Genomic DNA, 24,911 nt, shown 5'->3' with positions numbered 1-24,911 from the left:
ATTTGTGTGGGGAAGTTTTGGGAATGGTAAAAGGCACTTTTGGTTTAGGGACATTAATATATGTACCGTTGCCTTGGGTATTTATAAGTTTTAAAAAAATATTTGTTTGCTGATCAGAGAATCATTTGTCTTTTGTTTTCTGATTAGGCAACAGAAGAAGTGTCAAAGAATCTCGTGGCCATGAAGGAGATCTTGTACGGAACAAATGAGAAAGAACCCCAGACTGAAACAGTGGCACAGCTTGCTCAGGAGCTGTACAACAGCGGCCTCCTTAGTACTTTGATAGCAGATTTACAGCTCATTGACTTTGAGGTGAGGAGAGAAATGGCATTCAAGAGCAAAATAGTTTACTTTAAGACGTACAACTACATATTAATTTTTCTCTGACAAATTTGACAAATGAAGCACAAGCTGGAGAGCACCTTTTTCTGAAATGTTTTATTTTCTGTGAGACATTAAATTTGCTTTCTGACATGCAAAAGCAAGTTCAAAATAGGCATCAACGGTCTTAGCTGACATTGTGGTACAGAAGGCTATTCAGTTGGGAGAGTGAAAAGATACATAGGTGACAGTATAGTTGATAATATTGTCACTTAAAGTTGCAGCCAAGGCTTTGCCTGCTTGGTCCCAGGTTAAAAGTATCTCGGGTGGAAAAGAATTGACATTGAGGATTCATGTGCTGCAATCGTTTCAGAAGCTATATAGATAGGACTTAATAAGTTTATGCTGAGAGAGTTTGAAAGTTTAGTTTGAAATTAAATCACGGAAAGGCAGTGGTAATAATATTTGACCCATGCACAAAGTGGCACAGGGTCATGCACTGATGAGATCACTACAACCATTTCATTTCATTGCTGAGAGAGCACCAGAACAGGGCTGAGTCTTAATGGAGGGCAAGAGTTTATGCCAGGTTCCCGATGCAGCAACTCTGTCAGTAATGCACCTTGATAACTATAATGCTATATTGATTCCTTTTAGTGCTGATTCCATTAGCACTCTAGTACCTGGTGACACATCCTGGGTGCTAAGTGAGGTACCAATGTACAGTAGTCAAGGGGTCTTAAGTCTTGTACAGTACACAAGACAAATTGACGAAAGAAGTTCATAGACTTGTGTGGAATGCCTTTGGACAGTTTCTTGCACCATTTTGCTATGGAATTGACTATTTTAGACATCTGGCAATTAAACAATCTTATGGTAAAGGATTCTCAAATGGTAGACTTTTAACCTGAGTTCAAAACATACTTGAGTTTGAGATAGTTTTACCAATTTAATTGGCTTCAAGCTTGAAAGAGGTTGGTTGTATTCAATTGCCAATTTGGATTAAGTATATTAGAAAATAAGTACTTAATGGAACATTTCATAATTGTCAATGGCTACATATTATTGAGTCATCATTGGATTAAAGGAGGCTTATAAAAATGCCAAAAAGTATGAGATTTGGGATGGCTTTAGAACAAGCAAATGAAGATGTTGATGAAGGGGACAAATGGAATACAGATAAAGTAGCAAGAAAATTTTGCCCCACGTTCCTTGTGTGTTGAAACTCCGACGACTTTATCATTGGTTCCTTCGAGACAATGACAGGAGAAATTATAATAGTGAATAATGAAATGGCTTTGATAGTAAACATTTTATAAAAATCAAAAAAAAACTGCAGTTGCTGGAAATCTGAAATAAAACAAAATGCTGGATATACTCAGGTCAGGTCACATCTGTGGGAAGAGAAACAGTTAACTTTTCAGATCGAAGACCCTTCGTCAGAACAAATATTTTGTATCTGTCTTAAAGATGATGCACATTTTCAAGAAGTAGTGGGGAAATGAGGTCTTATGAGGCTGGGGAGCACGTGATTTACTTGTAATGAAAAGTAGGAACTGGAGAAATTGGACTAAATTTAACTAGTTCCTGGGGTTTGATGGCTTCTATTCCAGAGTTCTGAAAGAGGTGGATGCAGAAATAGTGGGTGGATTTGTACATTCCCTACTTTCAGGAACAGTCCCCAGTGGTTTGGAATCAAGCAAATGAAACACAATTTTTCCAAGAAAAGAGGAAAAAATCATGACTACAGACCAGTTATCCTGATTTCAGCTCTTGGGGAAATGTTGGAATCTATTATTAAGGAAGTGGCAGAGGACCCTTAAAAAATCACTGGGTAGAGGCAACCTGGATTTACAAAAGGAAATTGATGCATCTGTTTTTGGAGGATGTTGCAAACAGTAGATGAATGGAAAACAGTGGATGTCCTACATATCAAATAATATAAGAGGTGGTCTGCAAAATTAGGATTCACTGAGTAATGGACAGAAAACAAGCACCATTTTCAGTTTGTGATGCTGTTATGAGTAAGGTGCAGCAAGGATCAGTATTGGGACCAGGGTAATTTTACAACCTACATTAATGATATAGAAGAAAAGCTTGAGGGCAATGTATCAAAGCTGACTGACACCACAAAAAGTTAAGTGGAAAAGTAACCTGAGTAAACTGCTAAGCCAAGTTGTAACCAAGGAGATAGTTGAGGATATTTTGGGGAAATGTGAAGTCATTTACTTTGCTGAATAGTCTAGTTTATTTTGTAATTTGAAAAGAAAAGTTGTATGAATTTGAAAATCTGAAATAATGCTGAAAATACTTAGCAGATCAGGCACATTTTGAATGGAGAGAAACATTTCAGGTTGATGACTTTCCCACCTGTTCCCAAAATCTTTTCACTTCCTCCGTTGTCTGAAAATCTATAGCACTTGAGCATGGATACAAGTATCTGTAGCCTGCATTCTCCAAATAGTTGGTTGTATCTTGTTAATTTTGCTGTTCCCATGAATTAACTCAAGCTTTTAATTAATCCGGAGGAAATGGATTTAATGTAGGAGTAAACATTGACAAAAATGGCAGTGGTTTTGTAAAGCGCACACATGATCCTTTATCTTTAACCACTTCCTTCAAGGTAAATGTTCAACATGATTGACAGAATTGTATTGCCTTTAGTACTATGCAGTTGAAACACTTTAAAATCAGTTCCTTTCAGCATTGTGGTTTTACAATAAATGAAAATCAAAAACTGCAAATACTAGAAATCCTGAAATAAAAACAAAATGCTGGAAACACTCAGCAGGTCAGGCAGCACCTGTGGAAAGAGAAACAGTTATTGTTTCAGGTCTGGGACCCATTGTCAAAACTGCCTGAGCTGCTGACTATTTCCAGCATTTTCTGTTTTTGTGTGCTTCATCTCTAACTAATCTTAATTGTGATGTTTCTAGTTGATGGCAATACATGCTTGACTAATAGTTACATAAGGACTTAAGAAATAGGAGCAGGTGTAGGCCATCTGGCCCATCGAGCCTGCTCCGCCATTCAATAAGATCATGGCTGATCTGTCCATGGACTCAGATCCACCTGTCTGCTTTTTCCCCATAACCCTTAATTCCCCTACTATGCAAAAATCTATCTAACTGTGTCTTAAATAATGAGTAGCCTCCACTGCTTCCCTGGGCAGAGAATTCCACAGATTCACTGCTCTCTGGGAAAAGCAGTTTCTCTTCATCTCTGTCCTAAATCTATTCCCTTGAATCTTGAGGCTATGTCCCCTAGTTATAGTCTCACCTACCAGTGGAAATAACCTTCCTGCCCTCTGTCTTATCTATCCCTTTCATAATTTTCTATAAGATCCCCTCTCACTCTTCTGAATTTAAGCGAGTCAATTTCTCCTCATCGTCTAACCCACTCATCTCCGGAATCAACCTGGTGAACCTCCTCTGCACTGCCTCCAAAGTCAGTATTTCTTTTCTCAAGTAGGGAGACCAGAACTGCATGCAGTACTTCAGGTGTGGCCTTACCGGTACCCTGTACAGTTATAGCATAACTTCCCTGCTCTTAAATTCAATCCCTATAGCAATCAAAGGCCAGCATTCCATTTGCCTTCTTGATAGGTAGAAAAAGAAGAGGTCCTGAAGGAGGAATACAAGGAGTTAGGAAGAAAGTTGAGAAGTAGAACCTCGAAGGTGGTAATTTCAGGATTACCACCTGTGCCACGTGCTAATGGAAGTAAGAATAGAAAGATCTGGCAGATGAATGCGTGGCTGAGTGACTGGTGTAGGGGGCAGGGCTTCAAATTTCTGGATCATTGGGACCTTTTTTGGGGGAGACATGACCTATTCACTAAGGATGGGTTACACCTAAACTCCAAGGGGTCCAATATCCTGGTGGGAATATTTAATTTAGCTGTTGGGGAGGGATTAAACTAATCTGGCAGGGGGATGGAAACCAAGATGTTAGGGTAGAGGAGGAGGTTTATAGAAACAAGTCCATGATAGTGTGCAGTGAGGATGGTAAGAAGGACAGGCAGGTGAAAAGTCAGGAGAATTTGCTGAACAATAGAAGTACAGCAAAATCAGTAGCAGATACCAGCCTAAATGTACTATATTTAAATGCACGTAGCATTAGGAATAAAGTGGATGACCTAGTGGCACAACTACAGATTAATAAATACGACACTGTGGCAATCACTGAGTCATAGCTTTATGACTGATGTGATTGGGAACTAAATGTCCAGGGGTACACAGTGTATAGGAAAGATAGGTGGGTAGGCAGAGGGGGTGGTGTGGCCATGATGGTTAGTAATGATATAAAATAATAGAAAGGAAGGACATTGGGTCAGAAGAAGTGGAATCCTTATGGGTGGAGCTAAGAAATAGCAAGGGTAAAAGGACAATGGTAGCAGTTATATATAGGCCCCCTAATAGCAGTCAGGATGTGGACTATAAGTTGCAGTTAGAAATAGAAAAAGCGTGCCAGAGTGACAACGTGAAGATAATTATGGGGGATTTTAACATGAAGGTGGACTGGGAAATCCAGCAAGGCAGTGGATCTCAGGAGACTGAGTTTGTAGAATGTCTGCGGGACGACTTTTTGGAGGAACTTGATGAGCCCACCAGGGGATCGGCTGTTTTGGATTGGGTGCTGTGTAACGATCTGGAGGTGATTAGGGAACTAAAGGTAAAGGAACCATTAGGAACTAGCGATCACAATATGATTGAGTTCAGTTTCAAATTTGAAAAGGAGAAGCTGATAACTGGTGTATTGATATTTCAGTGGAACAAAGGAAATTACAGTGGCGTGAGAGAGGAGCTGGCCCAAATTGATTGGAAAAGTAAGCCAGCTGGAGGGACGGCAGAACAGAAATGGATAGGATTTCTACAAGAAATAAGGAAAGTGCAGGATAGATATATTCCAAGAAAAAAGGTTTTGAATGGAAAAAAGGCACAAATGTGGATAACGAGAGAGGTTAAGGCTAAAATAAGAGCAAAAGGGAGGGCATACAAGGAAGCAAGAATTAGTGGGAAAACGGAAGACTGGGAAACTTTTTAAAAACCTGCAGAAAGAAACTAAGAAGGTCATTAGGAAAGAAAAGATGAATTATGAAAGGAAGTTGGCAGTTAACATTCGAAAGGATACTGAGTTTTTTTTTAAATATGTGAAGAGTAAAAGAGAGACGGGTCGATATAGGACCAATTGATAACGGTGCGAGAGCGATTATAATGGATGATAAAGAGATGGCAGAGGAAATGAGTGTTTTGCATCAGTCTTCACTGTGGAGGACATCAGCAATATACTGGATAGTCAGAGGTCTCAAGGAATGGAATTGAGTTCAGTTAACATTACCAGAGAGAAGGTGCTAGGAAAGCTAAATGGACTAAAGACAGATAAGTCTCCAGGACCGGATGAGGTGCATCCCCGGGTTCTGAAGGAGGTGGCTTCAGAGATTGCGGGAGCACTGGTGATAATTTTCCAGGGATCGATGGACTCCGGCATGGTTCCAGAGGACTGGAGGGTCGCAAATGTAGTTCCGCTGTATAAGAAAGGTGGGAGGCAGCATAAAGGAAATTACAGACTTATTAGTCTGATATCGGTGTTGGGAAAGTTATTAGAATCAACCCTCAAGGATGAGGTTATGGAATACCTAGAGGTGCAAGGCAAGATAGGTCCAAGCCAGCATGGTTTCATGAAGGGAAGATCCTGCCTGACCAACATATTGGAGTTTTTTGAGGAAATCTCAGGTAGGGTGGATAAGGGAGAAGCTGTGGATGTTGTGTATTTAGACTTTCAAAAGGCCTTCGACAAAGTGCCGCTCAAGAGGCTGATTAATAAGATGAGAGGTCATGGAATAACAGGTAGGATATTGGAATGGGTGGAGCATTGGCTGGTAGGCAGAAAGCAAAGGGTGGGAATAAAAGGATCCTGTTCTAGTTGGGTACTAGTGGTGTTCTGCAAGGGTCGGTGTTGGGGCCACTTCTTTTTACTTTGTACACTAACGATTTGGATGATGGAGTAAACGGTTTTGTGGCTAAGTTTGCAGATGACACCAAGATAGGTGGAGGAGTAGGGAGCATTGAGGAGACAGGAAGGTTGCAGAGAGACCTAGATAGTTTAGGAGAATGGGCAAGGAAATGGCAGATGAGATTCAATGTTGAGAAATGTGCCATTGTACACTTTGGAAACAGAAATAAACAGACAGATTATTATCTAGAAGGGGAGAAAATCCAAAATACAGAAGTACAAAGGGACTTGGGAGTTCTCATGCAGGCAACCCTAAAGGTTAACCACCAGGTCGGATCAGCAGTAAGGAAAGCGAATGCTATGTTGGCATTCATTTCGAGAGGTATAATGTATAAGAGTAAGAAAGTGTTGATGAGGCTCTATGGGGCACTCGTGAGGCCTCATTTGGAATACTGTGTGCAGTTTTGGACCCCTTATCTCAGGAAGGATGTACTGATGTTGGAGAGGGTTCAGAGGAGATTTACGAGGATGATTCCCGGAATGAAAGGGCTTATTTCTGATGAGCGTTTGTCGGCTCTTGGACTGTACTCACTGGAGTACAGAAGAATGAGAGGGGACCTCAGAAACATTTAGAATGTTGGAAGGAATGGACAGAGTAGATGTAGCCAAGCTGTTTCCCTTGGTGGGCGAGTCCAGGACCAGAGGGCACAATCTTAGAATTAGAGGGTACAGGTTTAAAACAGAGTTAAGGAGAAATTTCTTTAGCCAGAGGGTAGTGAATTTATGGAATTCTTTGCCACATACAGCAGTGGGCCTGATTATTGGAGGAGTTTAAGGGGGAGATAGATAGTTATCTAATTAGTCAAGGTATCAAAGGATATGGGGGTAAGGCCGGAAATTGGGGCTAGAAAGGAATAGTTTTTTCTCTCTCATGGACATTCCCCCATTTCTCATTTCTTTTTCCTTTTTCCCTTTCTTTTCTTTGGAGCAGTCTCAATGGGCCAAATGGCCTACTTCTGCTCCCTTGTCTTGTGATCTTGTGAAACTGTTGCACCTGCAAACTAACCTTTTGTGATTCATGTACAAGCACTCACAAGTCCCTCTGCACAACAGCATGCTGCAATCTTTCACCATTTAACTTATCGGATCTTCTATTTTTCCTTCCAAAGTGGATGACTCACGTTTACCAACATCGTACTCCAGCTGCCAAACCCTTGCCCACTCAATCTATCTATATTTCTCTGTAGATCCTCTGCACAATTTACTTTTCCACTCAATGTAGTGTCATCAGCAAACTTAGATATGTTACACTCGGTCCCCTCTTCCAAATCATTAATGTATATCATGAACAGTTGTGGTCCCAGCACTGACCCCTGCGGCACACTGCTCACCACTGCCAACCAGAGAAACACCCATTTATCCCAAATCTCTGCCTTCTTTTGGTTAACCAAGCCTTTATCCATGCTACTGCATTACTCCCAACTCCATGCATTCTTATCTCATCCTTATCTTTTATGTGGCACTTTATCGAATGCCTTCTGGAAATAAAGATAAACATTTGTGAAGGTAAAGGGACATCAAGGAATATAAAAATTTTAATCGTAATTTACTGACACATCAGCATAGGATAGGAACACATGAATAAAATGGCTCGTGAGGACAATAAGAGCGCGGAAATAATGGCCCTGTATTTGCTGGAGAAGTTAACATGGTGAATATGTTATTGGAAGAGATAAACAATAAAATGTTTTGGATAGAATAGGGGAAGATAACTGATTAAACTGGAGAGTTTAAAACATTTGACGTGGATGACACATCTGCAGATATTTAAAGTTGGGGACTATTGTAGTGATGTATTCAATGAAAATGTTTAATCAAATGGCTTTAATGAAGTAGCTTTTTGTTCAAAAACAAACCTGCAATAATGAACTCTACTGAAAGGAATTGTTTTAATAAAAGGTTTTGAATCTGAAATGTTAATTTTCTCCCTTTAAAAGTTGCCTGACCTGCTAAACATTTACTGAATTTTCTGTTTTTATTATTGCTTAACAGTGATAGTGGGAAAGGCGATGGAAGCGTACTCAAGTGCATGTTAAACTGAATATGTAATAGTTAACATGAATTCTAATTGAGGTTGTGTTGACTAAACTTGAATTCTCTGGAGAGTCAACAAAATGGTCATTGTTTGAATTTCCAATATTTTTCATAAATTAGAGTGTTGTAGATTTGTGATTAAGATCAGAGCTCTAAGTTGAGTTGAATACTGGAACAAATAGAAAGCATCTACAAAATAGAATAAAAGGTAGGTGTTAACGGTAGTTAGTTAGATTGACTATTTGTTGGCAGTGGTGTCCTTTGGGGATTGAGTCAGGGTCCAAAGTTGTTTGCTGTTTGCATAAACAATTTGATTCAAAATCAGAGTAATAGTTTCAAAACTTATAGATGGCATGGAATTGGCAGGATGATTAATTTGGGGAGGATGGCAGTCAAAAACAGCATCTTGTAAGTAATAAAATATGCTATGTAATTGATGTGACCTTTAGCATTGATATAATGTAATATATTTTGGTGGGAGATTAGCAAGATCCAAATGAAATAGGGGAGCATAAATATGATGTTACAGACACAAATTAATACATCCAATGGACGGTTCAAGAGAAGCCACTTTACTGAGTGGAAGATTTGGTGTGGTAGTTGAGGGGAACTTAGTGAAGCACAATGAAGAAAATAGCAAGATAGTATGATGGGATTGAATGCAAAAGATTGGAACAATGGCTTGCATGGAGTATACGAATGATGGAGAAATGGGGGGGTGATGTGGGAGGGAAGGGTTAGATAGATCTTAGAGCAGGATACAATATTGACACAACATTGTGGGCCGAAGGGCCTGTACTCTGCTGTAGTGTTCTATGTTAAGCAGTGTATAAAATTATGAGGGGTTTAGATAGGGTGGACTAGCAATATCTTTCCCCATTATTGTGCGATCCAATACCAGAGGGCGTGCATTTTAAGGTGAGAGAGGGGTAGGTTCAGAACAGACGTGAGGGGGACGTTTTTTTTTACTGAGAGCATGGTGGATGCCTGGAATGCATTGCCTGATGGGGTGGTGGAGGCAAATTTATTGGGGGCTTTTAAGAGTGGCTTGGATGGGCACATGAATGACAGGAAAATGGAGGAATATGGGCATTCTGTTGGTAGGAGGGAATAGCTATGTTGGCACAACATTGTGGGCTGAAGGGCCTTTTCTGTGCTGTACTGTTCTATGTTTTATGTCCCCAGGCTTGAATCTGTTGGTGCGATTGTCCAGTTTTTGTGCTATATATACTTAGTGATTCTGTATTTACAGAATTACTAATACTTTCTAACCCTCTAGGGCTGGGGTTATCATTATCGGTCTGTCACCCTGCTTTCCAAGAATTCATGGTGAGCCTTCTTGCTCTTTGGAGAGATGATCACTGAAGGGTACATTGGACAGCTGATCACCATGGCGGCAGAGGGATTAGGCAGATGGCATATTGGGTGTAGGATTGAGGTGAGGTGCGAGATCTGGCAAATGGTCTTGGATGGAAAGTGTTAGATAACATAGGAGTGACTAAGAAAGTGCTGAGGAAATTGGTAATTGTAGACGGTTGAAATGATGGGAAATTTAAAACATAATTTAGCCACTGCTAATTTACATGTATCCAGGTCTGTTTTTAATCACTAAATATTCTAGATTTGATGAATGAATCTGATACTAAGTGGGGTTTCTTTACTTTCCCCATTAAGACAAGTTAGTGGAAAAACAAATCTGCCACACAAATTACATTCACTGGTTGTGCTACACTGCTGTTCCCAGGTTATCTTTTGCTCTGATGTTTCTATCATCCCTGGATTGAAAAACTGTAGGTTGTTGATGAATATTCTTTCTGAAATGAAAGTGAGACCTGGGTACCTAAAAGTGTAGGTGGTTTTGCATGCAGTTTAATAAATTGCAAATCACTATGTGATGAAGTTAATAGTTTTTTTTGTGACAAGAGAGTACTTATTCTTTGTGTAGTGCTACTAAATTAATGTCACTTTACCTATGCTGCCTTTTGGTTGTCTACCAGAATACAAAACAATGAGTGCTAACGTAGTCATAGTAATACAGCACAGAAACAGGCCCTTCAGCCCAACTGGTCCATGCCAACCACAGCATCCTCCTTGCTCATCCCCAGTTGCCCACATTTGGCCCATAACCCTCCAAGGCCTTCACGTCCATGTACCTACCCAAATGCTTAAATGTTGCAATTGTACCTGCCTTGACCACTTCCTCTGGCAGCTCATTCCAGGTACTCACTACCCTCTGTGTAAAGAAGTTACTTCTCAGATCTCCCTTAAATCTCTCCCCTCTTACTTTGTACCTGTGCCCTCTAGTTTTGGACTCCCCAACCCTAGGGAAAAGACTATGACCGTCCACCTTATCCATACCCCTCATGATTTTCTAAACTTCTATGAGGTCACCCCTTGTTCTCCTACACTCCGAGGAATAAAGACCCAGCGTGGCCAACCTCTCCCTGTTACTCAGGCCCTCTACTTCAGGCAGCATCCTCATAAATCTCCTCTGCACACTCTCCAAAATCTCTCTGCACACTCTCCAGCTTGACAATGTCTTTCCTATAACAGGTTGACCAAAACTGTACACAACACTCCAAGTGTGGCCTCACCAACGACTTGTATAACTGCACCATAATGTCCCTCCTCCTAAACTTGGTGCCCAGACTGATGATGGTCCAGTATCACTGGAGAAACAATGGTATGTCTGCAGTCTTGATTTCTCCACGAGTTCAGGGCCTTTATTTAATTTATTTTTTCTTCCTCTTCACAGGGCAAGAAAGATGTGGCTCAGATTTTTAACAATATTCTGAGAAGACAGATCGGAACACGCACGCCCACAGTGGAATACATCTGTACTCAGCAAAATATTTTGTTTATGTTACTCAAAGGGTGTGTGGATTATGTTTTTTTGTGTAACGCAACGGATCTGCTGTAGATATTTTGAATAATTTCCTTGTAAGATGTCCTCATTCCAGATAAGCGTTGGCAAGGATTAAGCTGCAAACAGGCTATTAAAACAGGCAAATCTATTAATCACATTCTTTTCTGGACCAATCATCACCTCAATGACTAGCATGGATTCTGAAATATAACCCAAAGGCTTGGCAGGCATGAGAATGGCATTGGCAAATTTGTGGACCATGATGTTTGCCTAATTACTGCTCAGGTAGAAAAAGGACTTGGATATTGCATAAGCTAAGTTCTTTTTTTCTAGTTTAGGCAAAGATGATGTATTGCATATTTAATTTATAAAGCTTAACTTACCGTTGACTTTTTAAACTGCTGAGCAAGTGCCGATATATCATTGTATATTTCAGACTCCTTCAAATCAAATGCAAAAAATAGATAAATATACACGTTTCCATAGTGGTTCTAAAAGACATTGTAGGATTGCAGTTTTGATTGCAGCAGAGTGTAATTGGTCTTGTTAGTCACAAATAGTAGCATGGTTTTCTTGAACCAACGACCTGAGAAACGTACTTGCTGTAATTGAAAATATTTTGATCCTGCTATTTATTTCACTTTTTAAAAAATCCATCAGTATACTGTTGCTCAAAAAACAGACTGGTCAATATTTCCTGCTAAGTGTCCTGGTGAAAGCAAATATTATTTATTGCTAATTTCCCAATAGTATGAAAATTCAAAAGGTGATATATCCAGAGTGTCAGTAATCATGTTGATTTTGTCCCTCTTCATTTAAAATCAATGTGTGAAGGACATGTTTGGTGTTGCTTTAGCTATTACGTTAGCTGTTTCAGAATAAATTCTATAGCTTTGGTCGGTTTTGAATTTATTGCCATTCTGAAGATGCAGTAGAATACCTTTAATGTTAGGACTCTGACTCCTACTCTATTGTAACAGCTACTCTGGAGCCCTGAGTTGAAAGGAAATTGAAAGTTACTCGTGTTTTCCTATAGCACAGATTAGTTATCCATATTACTGGTGAGAAGTTGCATGAAATGTTTGTTGTTATTTGCAAAATCCACTGCCTTGATGCAGTGAATTATACCAAATGAGTACAGATGGGAAAAGCAGTGTTTGGATATGTAAAATAAAATGTTGTAATGCATTTTGTCGGGAAAAAAATGATCCTTTGTGTTACTTCAATAAAAAAAAGCTTTTATTGTATTCTTGTAGGTACGAATCACCAGAAATCGCTCTTAATTGTGGCATCATGCTGCGGGAATGTATTCGACATGAACCATTGGCAAAAATTATACTGTGGACTGAGCCATTTTATGACTTCTTCAGATATGTGGAAATGTCAACATTTGATATTGCTTCAGATGCATTTGCTACATTCAAGGTAGATAAAAAATAAAATCCTTTCCAAGACAACTTTTTGGGTTATGTATTTTTGCACTGACAAGCCATGTCAAGCACTTAATGGAGAACATTAAAATGCTGAGATACTACAACTGTTTCACACAAGTGCAAAGAATTTGGTACAAGTTTGGCATTCTCCAAATATTGTAAAACATCCAGTAATTTTTTTAAATGATCCTATATAGTCGTTCCAATTTTGTCCTGTTGTGTTTATTCTTGAAATTGAATACTTCAGTTATATTGTGTCTGATTCATTTTCAGGATTTACTTACACGACACAAACTACTGAGTGCAGAATTCTTGGAACAGTATTATGATCGAGTAAGTAGAAGTATTCTGCTTTTGGTTGAGGGAGTATGGTGATTACGTTTTTACTCGTTTATTATTTTGATTTTAAAAATGACATTTAAGGTACATTCTTGTTTTAGAAAAGCTACGAGTGGTTGATCTTTGAAACATTGAGCATGTGGGAGAGAAGAGTAGAAAGAGATTGAGAGATCATAGTCTTCCATTATCCAATGCTTGGTATGCAATAGGGGATTTGCATTTTGCAGTACCTTTAAATTTTAATTTGCAACTATGAAATGGACTTCAAATAGATCTTCATCACTTAATGGATCAACTAATTTGCATACAATTAAAATTGAATTTTGATGTTCCCGACGATGTAAATTAAAGTAAATTACAGTGGAATTGCCATGTTTTGTAATTTGAAATGCACTATAACACATGAGGGAGGGTGGCATGTCATCTGTGGAGCTGAAATGAATGGACGGAGGAAGGCATGCATCGATTGAGAGCGAGAGAGGGTGGGCGGGTGAGAGAGGGCGAACGAGAGGGTGGGCAAGCGGGAGGGGGACGGGTTTAACTGAGTAGGCAGACGGTTGTAGGTGGAAGGCACATATTGGGAAAGGGGGACATAGTTGGCTTAGTGGGACACAAGGAGGCAGAGATTCTTAAATTATTGTGGATTGGTCTTCACAGTAAAAGAGATGTTTAAAAAAAAATTATCTAAGGGCTACAGGGAGAGCGAAACATCCTGGGGTCTGAAAGGGGTATGGAAGAGTGTGGGGAAGTGGAGTTGAGGCAAAGCTTGGACCAGCCTTGAGCTTATTGAATGGTAGCGTGGGCTTGAGCCAACTGGCTTACGCCTGTTCCCATTTCTTATGTTTGCATGTTAAAGAATTTGCCTTGTATTAGAGGGAATTTCAGTTGAGCCAGAAAAGTGATTTCTTGTTGCGGGCCTTCAAAGAAATGATCGAATTAGATATGCTAAAAAGATACAAATTTGATCGCAAAAATCATTGCAATTGGTTTGAAGTGGGCCTTTGGTTTTTGGAGGTCATCGGGTCAAGTGATGAAAAGTTACAATTAGCTGCTGTGTAGCTTGGCATATAGAGAGCACATGGCATTGGCGTATGGCTAATGTGGATAGGAAATGAAAAAGAATATACCCTGATAATCTGTTCATTTGCATGTGGGAGGTAAGAGTTTTAATACAAGTCATTATAAACTATCAGCAATAGGCCATAAAATGGTATGTTTGATTTTTAAGGCAGACTTGGTCTTTTGTGTAATGTCATGTTATAAAGATTGTTATCATTCTGTGAATATATTATCTGCCGTCTCCTAACCATGTTAAATTTTGAGTGGCAAAAGTTTCAGTATAAATCATTGTGAACATTGTGCTTCAATTCCAGTTTAATTTTTTTCCAAAAATTTTATGAAAGTTTGTATTAGGCCCAATAAATAATATGACAAACTGAGGATGCTAGATTTAACATGCAATTTATATACCCAGACATAAAGGTAACCCAATTATTTTTAAACATTATCCATGAGAATGCAATCATATTTCATGATTTGTAGTTTGCATATTTGATGCTGCTGAAATTTGAAAGTAGACACAAAGATCAGTTGAGAGTAATATTCTCAACTGATCTGTCATAAATAACATTCTGCAGTAATGAACTGTGACAAAGAATAAGTATTAGAACAATGTGGAATTATCCCTTATGAAAGATAAATTAGTGCTGAAAAAATTTGCAAATCAAACTGAAGACAAATGTTGAGCTTGCTAATGTAAAATCAAATGATAGATTTATCTACCAATCACCTGGCTGATTATTTTAAAAAAAGGCTATTGTGGTAATGAGGGGAAAGTTGATTCAAACAGTTCAAATACATGAATGCTGTTGTGACTTGTACAGGAGTGCCCTCTAGTGATAATTCTTTGCATCTATCTATCTGCCTTGCGGAGTCGGGACCTGAGCGTGATGAAAATCCATCGGCTTGCTATTTGGTCTAGAGTACATTTATATGTATTTCTGTAGGTATGTGCTGCTATAGGAGCAAATACTTACTTACTAGCTTAACATTAGAAGTCCTAATGCTGAACAGGGTTAATCATCTTTAATTTATTGCAGTTCTTTAGCGAATATGAGAAATTGCTCCATTCAGAAAACTATGTCACAAAAAGGCAGTCACTGAAGGTAAGTTATTCTGCAGTTTGAACAACAGAATATAATGTTTGATAATTTTAGTTCAGCAAAATATATTTAAGATGTGCTGATTTAAAGATGGCTGGAAAGTAACATTGTCCCAAGTATCACTACAGATATCTTGCACTTGAGGCATAATTGCATACAATGCAAGGATACAGACATTGAAAATACTTGTTTTAAGTAACTGCTTTATGTGCGATAGCTACTGTGTAATGCACATATGATGTGAAAACCAGAAGTTCAAGACCAGTATTTTCATTGACCACAGGGTTATATTGAATTCCTTGTTCCAAAACTCAAATGATGCAAAAAAAAAATGAACCAGAAACCTTGTCATATTTATCATCAGGATGGCTGTATCCTTGGGTTTAATATCTTTAATGCCATTTGAATGCAGTTGAATATGAATTAAATTAATTACAGTTCAGTCTGTAGATTCTTAATTTGAGCCACAAAAAGAATCATGAAGTGGCAGAATGGATCCCATGGAAATCAAAGTCAAAAACATGGTGGGAAAACCCTTCTGAGTGAATGCTGTTTGTTCTTAATTGAACACATCAAGTTATAGCTGCAGAAGTTCTGAATAGTAGTGTCCTAGGCACAATGATGTTCAGCTTCAATGACCTACCCTCTGTTAGAAGATCAAAATAAGGATGTTCAGTGCTGTATCTGATTCATAACTCAAAGGAAGCCATCTTCCCTTAAGACCCGGAGAATAATTGGATCTGGATTGAAAAGAGGCAAGTACATTTGCACCAGCAGGTGGCAGACAGTTATCATCTCCAGCATGAGTTGGACTTGATACTTAGTGGCATTGTTTTCATCAAATCCTCCAGTATTACCATTGAACAGATCAAAGGTTATCCAGTGGTGAGTGACTTGCCTCGAGTCGCCAAGACGTTTTGCATTTATTAAGTCTGTACTGTGATAAAACACTTTCCACTTTCCTAAATAACTGCAGTGGTTCCAGAGATGCCTCACCATCACTTTTAAGTGAGCAATAAATGCTGGTCTTGCTAGTGTTGAGAAGCTGATTAATAAAACAAAATGGTGTGACTGTAATATGATTATAATAGAAGAATAACAATCAGGACTCCACTTGTGCAGTTCAAATATTCTTGTTTTCTCTTCACATGAAATTCCCATTTAAGAAACTAAATATAATTACATATGTAATAGTGTTCAGTACTTGCAGTGCATAATTTGAAGTTTCATTTATCTGCCATTAATGTAAGTCTTAAGTGGCTTCACTTTGTCAATTTAATCAGTTTTTTTTAATGGCTATTTATTTCTTTTTATGTAGTTACTTGGAGAACTTTTACTGGATAGACACAATTTCACCATTATGACAAAATATATCAGCAAACCAGAGAACTTGAAGTTGATGATGAATCTTCTGCGTGACAAAAGCCGCAACATTCAGTTTGAGGCCTTCCATGTGTTTAAGGTAAAATTATACAGTCATTTATCTTCAGAGTTGAAGAAATTATAAAGCACAAAACCTAGTTATGTCTTGGTTAAGGGTCAGCATTGTTTTGGATCTCGCCTCTGTCAGAAGTCATGAACAAAAGTCTCAGTTGGAGTTGTGCACAATGTAACCTGACACTTTAATGAATTAATATTTGCTGGTGAGCAAATAGTAAACAAAGGATTTGTCTCTGTGCTTAGAAGGCCATAATACTCCTACAGAACAAATAGGGATGTTCACCTGTGTCCTGATCAAACACTATTCTTCAATTTGCAGTACTAAAATAGATATGGTTACATAATTGCTGCTGCTTGTGCACAAATTGGGTGCTCTTTCTATCAACATTACAGTAGCAATTTGAGAGGTGTTTGTCTTTGAGGTATAGTATGATAGCATAAGGGTAAGTAGCAAATAAACCAACTTGAATTTATATGCCTTTTGTAAGAAAGTAAATCCAGCATTGAGATTTTAGCCAGTATTACCTGTGAAGTATAGATTTTTGTATTGACCATTTATATATACATTTGTGCTCCAAGTTTTCAAAGGATTGATTGAACACATGGGCAAAACTCTGGAAAATGGATTTGTTTTGGCTAATTGAAATCTCCTTGGACCTGAAAGGATAGAACGTTCAAGCACCAATGGACGTCCAAAATATTTGAAGGTCCATTTACTTAATATTAAAATATCATGGAGACGTGCAGAAAACAGTCAAAATGGCTAATAATTCTTTGTGGAGGGGGCTAGGGTATAAGAGGGTAGGTGTCATGTGGCAGTTATGTACCATACTTTATGAAGGTTTTGTTCATCTTAGAGGGAATACAACATAATTTTACCAGATGACTACATAGACGCTAAGGGTTGGAATTGCAAGATTACATAAATTGGAGCTGGGTAGGATTTAGAATGTAAAAGTGTCATTTAATAGTTATCACTTTAAGGAAAACTGATGTAAATGAATTATTTTTGCATGAGGTTTAGAACTGAAATATATTGTCAAAATGTTGGAGCCAGACTTTTAAGAGTGCAGTTGGGAAACACTTCTCCTGTTTAAGTGGGCTTTTCTGCAAATTGAATTTCATGTGTTGTCCATTGCTAGTTTTAAATGGCTATCAAAAATCTGTCAAGACATCTTGGGTAAAAAGGAATATATGAAGTTTACCACAGATCATCCATGATCTCACAGTGACAGAATAAGCTTGAGACTAAACTGCCTACTGTTGTTTCCATGTTCATAGGTCTTATTTAATTCAATTGCCAACAGAACTTTTCTGAAGGATTTCGGTGATAATGACAAGATTAATTTGTTATAAGCATTTTTTGTATAAATAAAATACACATAGGAATACTTCAGCTTGTCAACCCTCTGGATTTGGGGGAAAAAGCCAATTCTCTGCAATTTCTTTTGTTTAAATCAAAAACATATCTTTAGATTTCTACTAAAAGTGAGTAGCTCAACATTAAGTTGTTTGATGCCAATTATATAACCTTACTGAATTTATCTCTTGGTATGTGCATGTATGTAATGCATATAATTACTCTGCCCCTTTTGAGTCACTCTGGATCTTGTAGCTTTTTTATTAAAACCAATGAATGGTGTCAGTGGTTTAGTTGTGTCTTGGTCTAAACCTATCCAGATGAGGTAATGTTAGTCAGGGCTCAGAACAGTACGACCCATAACTATTTTGAAAAATTTATTAAAATGGTGCAAACATAGAAAAAAAGCAAGATGAATACAAACTACAAAAAGTGACACATTATGTGAAATTATTGAAGATTGTACTATGTAAAATACTACAAACTGCTGTACACTATTATAACCTCCGCATTTTTTATTTTACACAGCTTAAGACTTTAGCCTATGATGGATACTACCACATACCTCTCTCTGACTCTGTGTTGTCAACCCTGTCTGCAGTTCCCTTACAAGCTGTTAACTTTAAATATGGCCCACTGTTTGACTCTGTGCAGGCAATCAACTCATCCCTCACCACCTGCAAGGTGCCAAGATTTGTCCTACATCCTCCTCGCTTTAAAGTACACACCCGTCACTGTTTGTTGCATACTCCCCTTTGATTATACCATCTTCATTTTGTTTGCTAAGGACCATGTGTTTGAATATTTGATCATTGCAGCAAAGATGCTTTGGGGGAGGAAAAATTTGAGTTTATCAGCATTCTGCAAGGATGGTTGGGTTTCACAATGGTGACATTTCTGATATTTACTACTTCAAAGGCATGTTGGGGACAGAAGCTAACACTTGGTCATTTCTTGTTCACTAGGAGTTAAATGCATTTCTTGCTGAGGGTTCATCACTACCACAGTTCAAGACAGTTTACTGGATTAAAAAATGTTAAGAGCACTACTTATTGGCAGTGTCAGTTTTTAGAGCATGTGTAGCAAAGAATTCTGCTAAGCTTGGCTTGAGGCTAACATTCATTCCTTGCTGTATGACAGTAAAATCCATTGAAGGGCAACTTCAATCTGTCCACTGAACCCAATAGTGAATGGAAAATCCATAGGATCAAGTGAATCACCTTGTTACTCTCCATCCAATATTGTACTCTGTCAGCTGCAATGGATAGTAAAATTTGGTATTACACAAAACCAGCATTGTATCCAATTACGACTGTTTCACAACAGGTACATATAATGTAAGAGCCAATGCGTTATACTTTCTTGTTTAAGGGTAGACAAAATTGCACGTTAACTGGATGTTTGGTATCAATCATCAACTTCTAGATTAATTAGTTACCATGTTAGCAAGGAATGATTGAGCCCTTGAACTCAGCAATGTCTATAGGTGTGCCCAATGTTATTGAATAAGGAATTTGGTTCAGTTATCAGTGCTGGTTGGTTGCTAATTAAAAGTAAAATTGAGATTAGATTTACAATGTGTCAATATCTGATTGAAGTAAGGATAGAAAATAAATAAGTTCAGCAATTTCTTTGAAAAATGTTAATCCAAAGATCTAATGTGTTCTCTTTAGGTGTTTGTGGCCAATCCAAATAAGACTCAGCCAATTCTGGATATCTTGCTGAAAAACCAGACTAAACTCATCGAGTTTCTCAGCAAGTTCCAGAATGACAGGACCGAAGATGAACAATTCAATGACGAGAAGACTTACTTGGTCAAACAGATCAGAGATCTAAAGAGACCGGCACCCCAGGAATCTTAAAGCAATGTTATGAAACAGAACTTAAGCAACTGCTGTCTATTATTGAACATCAAGCACCCTTATTCGATTCTTAAGGATTACTGCTAATCTGCTGTCCAGTGAACGGTTTATTTGTTTTTTTGTTTTGAAGTCAAAGATGAAATTTAGCTGCTGCTTTCCTGCGCATTAGAGCACAACATGGACTTTCTCTGGAGTTTTTTTTGTCATTGAAACAATACAAACGCACTGTCTTATGGTTAAGCGTTGGTGAAGGGCAATTTAGTTTATGTAAAGAGTTAGAAAATTAGAATGGTTGATAAAGGTTAACAGCAGTAAAACCAAGGTTGCGTGCCTGGTTTTTAATCCCATTTGGCAACTGTGCTGTAAATTTGTGATGGATTTGATCTGTACTAACAGTTAAGGACCCACGCCACAGTCATAAGGGTTAAAGTGTTGGATCTCCATGCTGTTGATTTTTCTTTTTGAACTTGATGAATTACTTGTGATTTAATTTAGTTGGGAACATTTTTCTATGATCTGTTTTCTGATGTCATTTAATAGCATTTGCTCACAAAATGATTTAAAGTGAACTCAACCCTAATGTGGGGTGGGGAGAGAATTTAATTAATTAATAACTTTTTGGGATGCAATGCTATGCATGATGGCCATAGGGAAATCCAGCTCACAGCATTGTGGCACAGATATTTCCCTGGTGCTTTCCTAGTGAATAGTGTGTCCCATCTGGAACACGTTTAAACCAGGGAACTTATTGGTGAAGAAATTGATACGTGAAATGCTACCATCACCCTCCAACACCCCCACTCTACCACTGCAAACACACACAGTGCAGAATGTAGTGTTTGCCAGCAGGATTTCTTTGCATAGTTGTACACAATTCATAATCCTGGCAAAGAATTGTAGATCTGAGAAGTATTCCTCCCTTCCAGCCCGCCCTGGGATATGATTGTCTCCCTGAATGTATTTTAAGGAGAATTAATTTGTTGGATAAGGGTTGTTCTTACAGGGAGAATAATGTACATACACATTTCATTAGTTTATAGATTTTTGCAGGCAATTTGATTTTCAACAATTGACAGAGTAGATGCATTCAAACATGTTTTAGCCATGTTAATTTTAATTAAAACTATTTTCTGTTTTGGAGTTAGCATTGCAACTCTGCACTTCATTGGAGGGATTTGCCAGTTCCTTGTACATAACTCTTAGGCCGTTCAGTTCTAAAAATAATTTTGTACAGTGGAGGAATGTTATTGTATTAGTCTAACTATTTACTTAATATTGAGTTTTGCATATGAATGCTGGTATGTAATTTGAATATTTCTGCTGATCCCATGAAATTGCTGATTTAATATTTGTAGTAGAACAGCACTCAAAAACCAATTCCATACTTAAGCTATCTGCTAAAGAGCTGCCATGATCAGGATAGGCTAACATATAAACTGGATGCAACCACTCTTCACCCCTCACCTTGAAAAAAACAAAAACTGGATTTATCTTCACTAACAGTGAACCCCACACATCCAGATACTAAAATTGGGACTTTATTTAAAATTGGCTAAATAATCCTGCAGAAAAGTTCTTTGCTTATGTGTCCTTAATATAAGCTTACCAAATAAAGTTGTAGCATCTAACTTTTCTTTCCATACCAATTTTTAACCCTCAGCCCTTGCCTTGAAATGTGTGTTGGCTTTTAGATTCCAGGGCAACAAGTTTTCCACTTTTGTAAGCTTGGATGTTAGAAGATAGTATCTGAAAGAAGTTGGTGCAATTTTCAAAAACATCCTTGCTACAATGTTTTCTATTGGGCTGTATTGAAATAGATATTTAGTAAATGTTGCACACCTAATCTAAAGCCAATATAAACTGACCATACCTTTTAAAAAAAACTTGTTTTAAAACATTGCAAAAACTACCATGAATTAGCCTATTCTTTTCCTCATTACAAATGCATGTTAAACCGAGTGACCTTGTGCTACTGACTCTAGAAATATTGTATTTGAAGTCACTAATGTGAATTTAGCCATAATGTACAAATATTAGTCAATATTTTAAATTCCTGTGGAGTTACTGGCAGAACTGGATTATTTGAATGTCCATTTAATACTTACAGCTTTGACACCTCAGTTTCATGATGAATATAATGCAAGTTTTGTCACTGGCTGGGGAAAGTTAACAATCTACGCCTTGCCTGAAACTTGGTTGTAATACTGATTACATTTTACCCTGGACACTTAGGTCTGCATTCAGTGTTGCTGTATACAGTTTTAGCCATCTCCATTCACACAGTACAGACTTCTTAAGGATACATGTACAGCCATCATTGTATCTGGAATCGACTTTTGTTTTATTAGAAATACCCATAGGGATTATTTTTTTTATATGAAGGCTGCATAACATAACTCAATGGAAAGCATTTACTTTACTGGCTGTTTTGCAAGTCTGTCATTGTATTAAGAGTAATAACTTCCTGTGCAATCCATATCACAATTGGGTTGTAAATGAAAGCATGAATTCACTTTCGGAAGATGCTAAATATATGAACACTTAAGATAGCATGAGTCTGGTTAAAACATTCATAAGCTGATGCAGATTAGCCATATGTATATTGAAATGATGCTGCAAGTATAGATTATATGAAGCTGTTGCGCTGGAATCTTCAAGTATTTGTGAAACATTGCCCTCCAAAGATATTTCTGCAGGATGTGAGCACAATTTTTGAACAACTAGAACTGATTTACAATAGTAAATCTTTCTAAACATGTCCTGTCTCATTAGAGAACATGGTTTAACATCAAAACATCTGGCCCCAAGGATACAAATAAATTTTGATTAAACATCCAATGTTTCAGTGTTTTGATTTTTCATGTTTAAAGCAGATTTGTTAAGAGGAAAGTGCAAAATTATACTCATGTCTAAAGTATAATTTTGAATGTTGAAGCTGGTCAGTCAACAGTTTTGCATATCTAATATTTTCATTTCTCTCTATTTTGAGCCTCTTGCAAATAACCAGTTTCCTTAAGCTGAATAGAGATTGTCTCCCTTGTATGGTCAGATGCTTTGGGTCAACATGATGCAGCAACTCTCCAGCTGACCCAAAAGACTTCCTTATTTGGATGCCAGAGACTGGAATTTAAAGAACAAAGTCTTTCATTCTGTTTCTGTTGAAGATGAGCAGAACATTTTTTTCACTTTTTTTTCTCAAAACAAATTGGTTTGGAAAATGCAAAATGCATGATACCTAATTACCGAACAGATCTTCAGCTCCTTAGTCTATGGCATTTAAATATACATGAATGCATATGTATTATAGAAGATTTGTATTCACATTTACTTGGATATAAGCCATTTTGAATTAAACTAACTAAGCAAACTGACAAAAAAAATCCAAGTGCATTTAACACCACCCAGAGTGCACTTATTGGCACAGGACCAAGGAAAATTATTTTGAACTATAGTCATGTAACTGTCTAATTTGTACTTCCTTATCCCACAACAGTCTACATAAAGTTTTATTTAAGTTCACTGTAACTCATCGCCAGATAGTCTGGACTTAATTTTGAGCATTGTACTACTGCAGGTTAATTCTGCGTGGTGATAGAAATGAATGAATACTACTCACCTGCTGGTGACAGAAAAATCTTTCAGAAAAGTAGCTATACTATAGTCAAAAATGAGACACGAGTGTCTAGAGATGTTACGGGGTCTTTCATAGGAATCAGAAATTTGTAGCACAGCTTTTAAAAACTACCATGGGCAGCATAGTGGCAAACCAGATAGTGCTGATATTTCAAGGTCCAGCAACTGAGGTTTGAACCTGACCCCTGGTGCTGTCTGCGTGTTCTCCCTCTGTGGGCCTGGGTTTTCCCCAGGTGCACTGATCTCTTCTCGCATCCCAAAATGTGCTGGTTAGGAGGTTAATTGCTTACTGTAAATTACCCCTTGTGCAAGTGGGTGGTAAGAGAATCAAGATGAAGTTGATGGGCATGAGTAAGAAAATGGGTTACTGGGAAATAGTGAATGGAATTCCTCTGAGAGCCAGCATAGATTCAGCAAACTGAATGGCTGCCTTGAATGTCATAAGAAGGTACAGCTTGTGTTGACGGTAGCCCTTGGTCTCAGTGCCCAGCTCTGGAAATAAGTCGCCCTGTCTTAGCCTCTCATACACCTCAAGCTCCTTTGAACATAGAACAGTGCAACACAGGAACAGACCCTTTGGCTCACCATGTCTATGCCAACCATGATGCCAATCTAACTAATCCCATCTACCTGCAGATGGTCTGTATCCCTCTATTTCCTGCCTGTTCACGTATCTAAGTGCCTTTTAAATGTTGCTATTACATCTGCTTCTACCACTTCCCCTCGCAGTGTGTTCCAGGCATACTGTGTGTGTATTCAAAAGGAAAACTTCATGCATCTCCTTTAAACTATTCCCCTCACACCTTAAACCTATGCCCTCTATTTGACATTTCCATTGTGGAGAAAAAGACTCCTGACATCTATCCTAGCTATACTTTCCATAATTTTACATACTATCAGATCACCCCTCAGGCTCTAGTGCACCAGAGAGAACCTCCAAGTTTGCCAACCTCTCATAGCCAATACCAGGCAATCCAGGCAATGTCCTGCTGAACCTCTTCTGCACCCCTAAGCCTCCACATCCTTCCCATAGTGCAATGCCCTGCACAAAAATACTCAATGTTTATACAGCTGCGACATGACTTTCCAGCTTTTGTACTCTATGCCCTGACTGATGGAGACAAGTGTGCTGAATGCCACCTTTATCACCCTATCCATTTGTATTTCCATTTTCAGGGAGCTATGGACTTGCACCCCAAGATCCCTCTGTACATCAATGCTCGTGATGTCCTGCCATTTACTGTGTACTTTCCTCTTGCATTTGACCTCCCAAATTCCATCACCTCACAATTATCCAGGTTAAACACCATCTGCCAATTCTCCACTGAAATTTCCAACTGGTCCATATCCTGCTAAATCCTTTGACAACCTGCAATTCGACCAATTTTCACGTCATTTGCAACTTGCTAATTAGACAATCTACATTTTCATCCAAATCATATATGTATT

General features: G+C 38.2%; 1 protein-coding gene across 1 annotated transcript in view; it reads left to right on the top strand.

Annotated features, from left to right (window-relative positions):
* The window catches only part of cab39 (calcium binding protein 39), a 66,442-nt gene extending 43,781 nt beyond the window's left edge, over positions 1–22,661 (top strand). The window contains exons 3-9 of the mRNA XM_052018559.1: positions 148–312; positions 11,123–11,241; positions 12,490–12,658; positions 12,940–12,999; positions 15,105–15,170; positions 16,486–16,629; positions 19,641–22,661. Of these exons, the coding sequence (XP_051874519.1) occupies positions 148–312; positions 11,123–11,241; positions 12,490–12,658; positions 12,940–12,999; positions 15,105–15,170; positions 16,486–16,629; positions 19,641–19,829 (912 nt within the window). The 3' untranslated portion in view covers positions 19,830–22,661. The remainder of the gene's footprint in view (positions 1–147; positions 313–11,122; positions 11,242–12,489; positions 12,659–12,939; positions 13,000–15,104; positions 15,171–16,485; positions 16,630–19,640) is intronic.
* Positions 22,662–24,911: the final 2,250 nt, after the last annotated feature.

This window comes from Pristis pectinata, chromosome 6 (assembly GCF_009764475.1).
Source record: "Pristis pectinata isolate sPriPec2 chromosome 6, sPriPec2.1.pri, whole genome shotgun sequence".
NCBI lineage: Eukaryota > Metazoa > Chordata > Chondrichthyes > Rhinopristiformes > Pristidae > Pristis > Pristis pectinata.
This window is presented reverse-complemented; position numbering and strand designations above follow the sequence as displayed.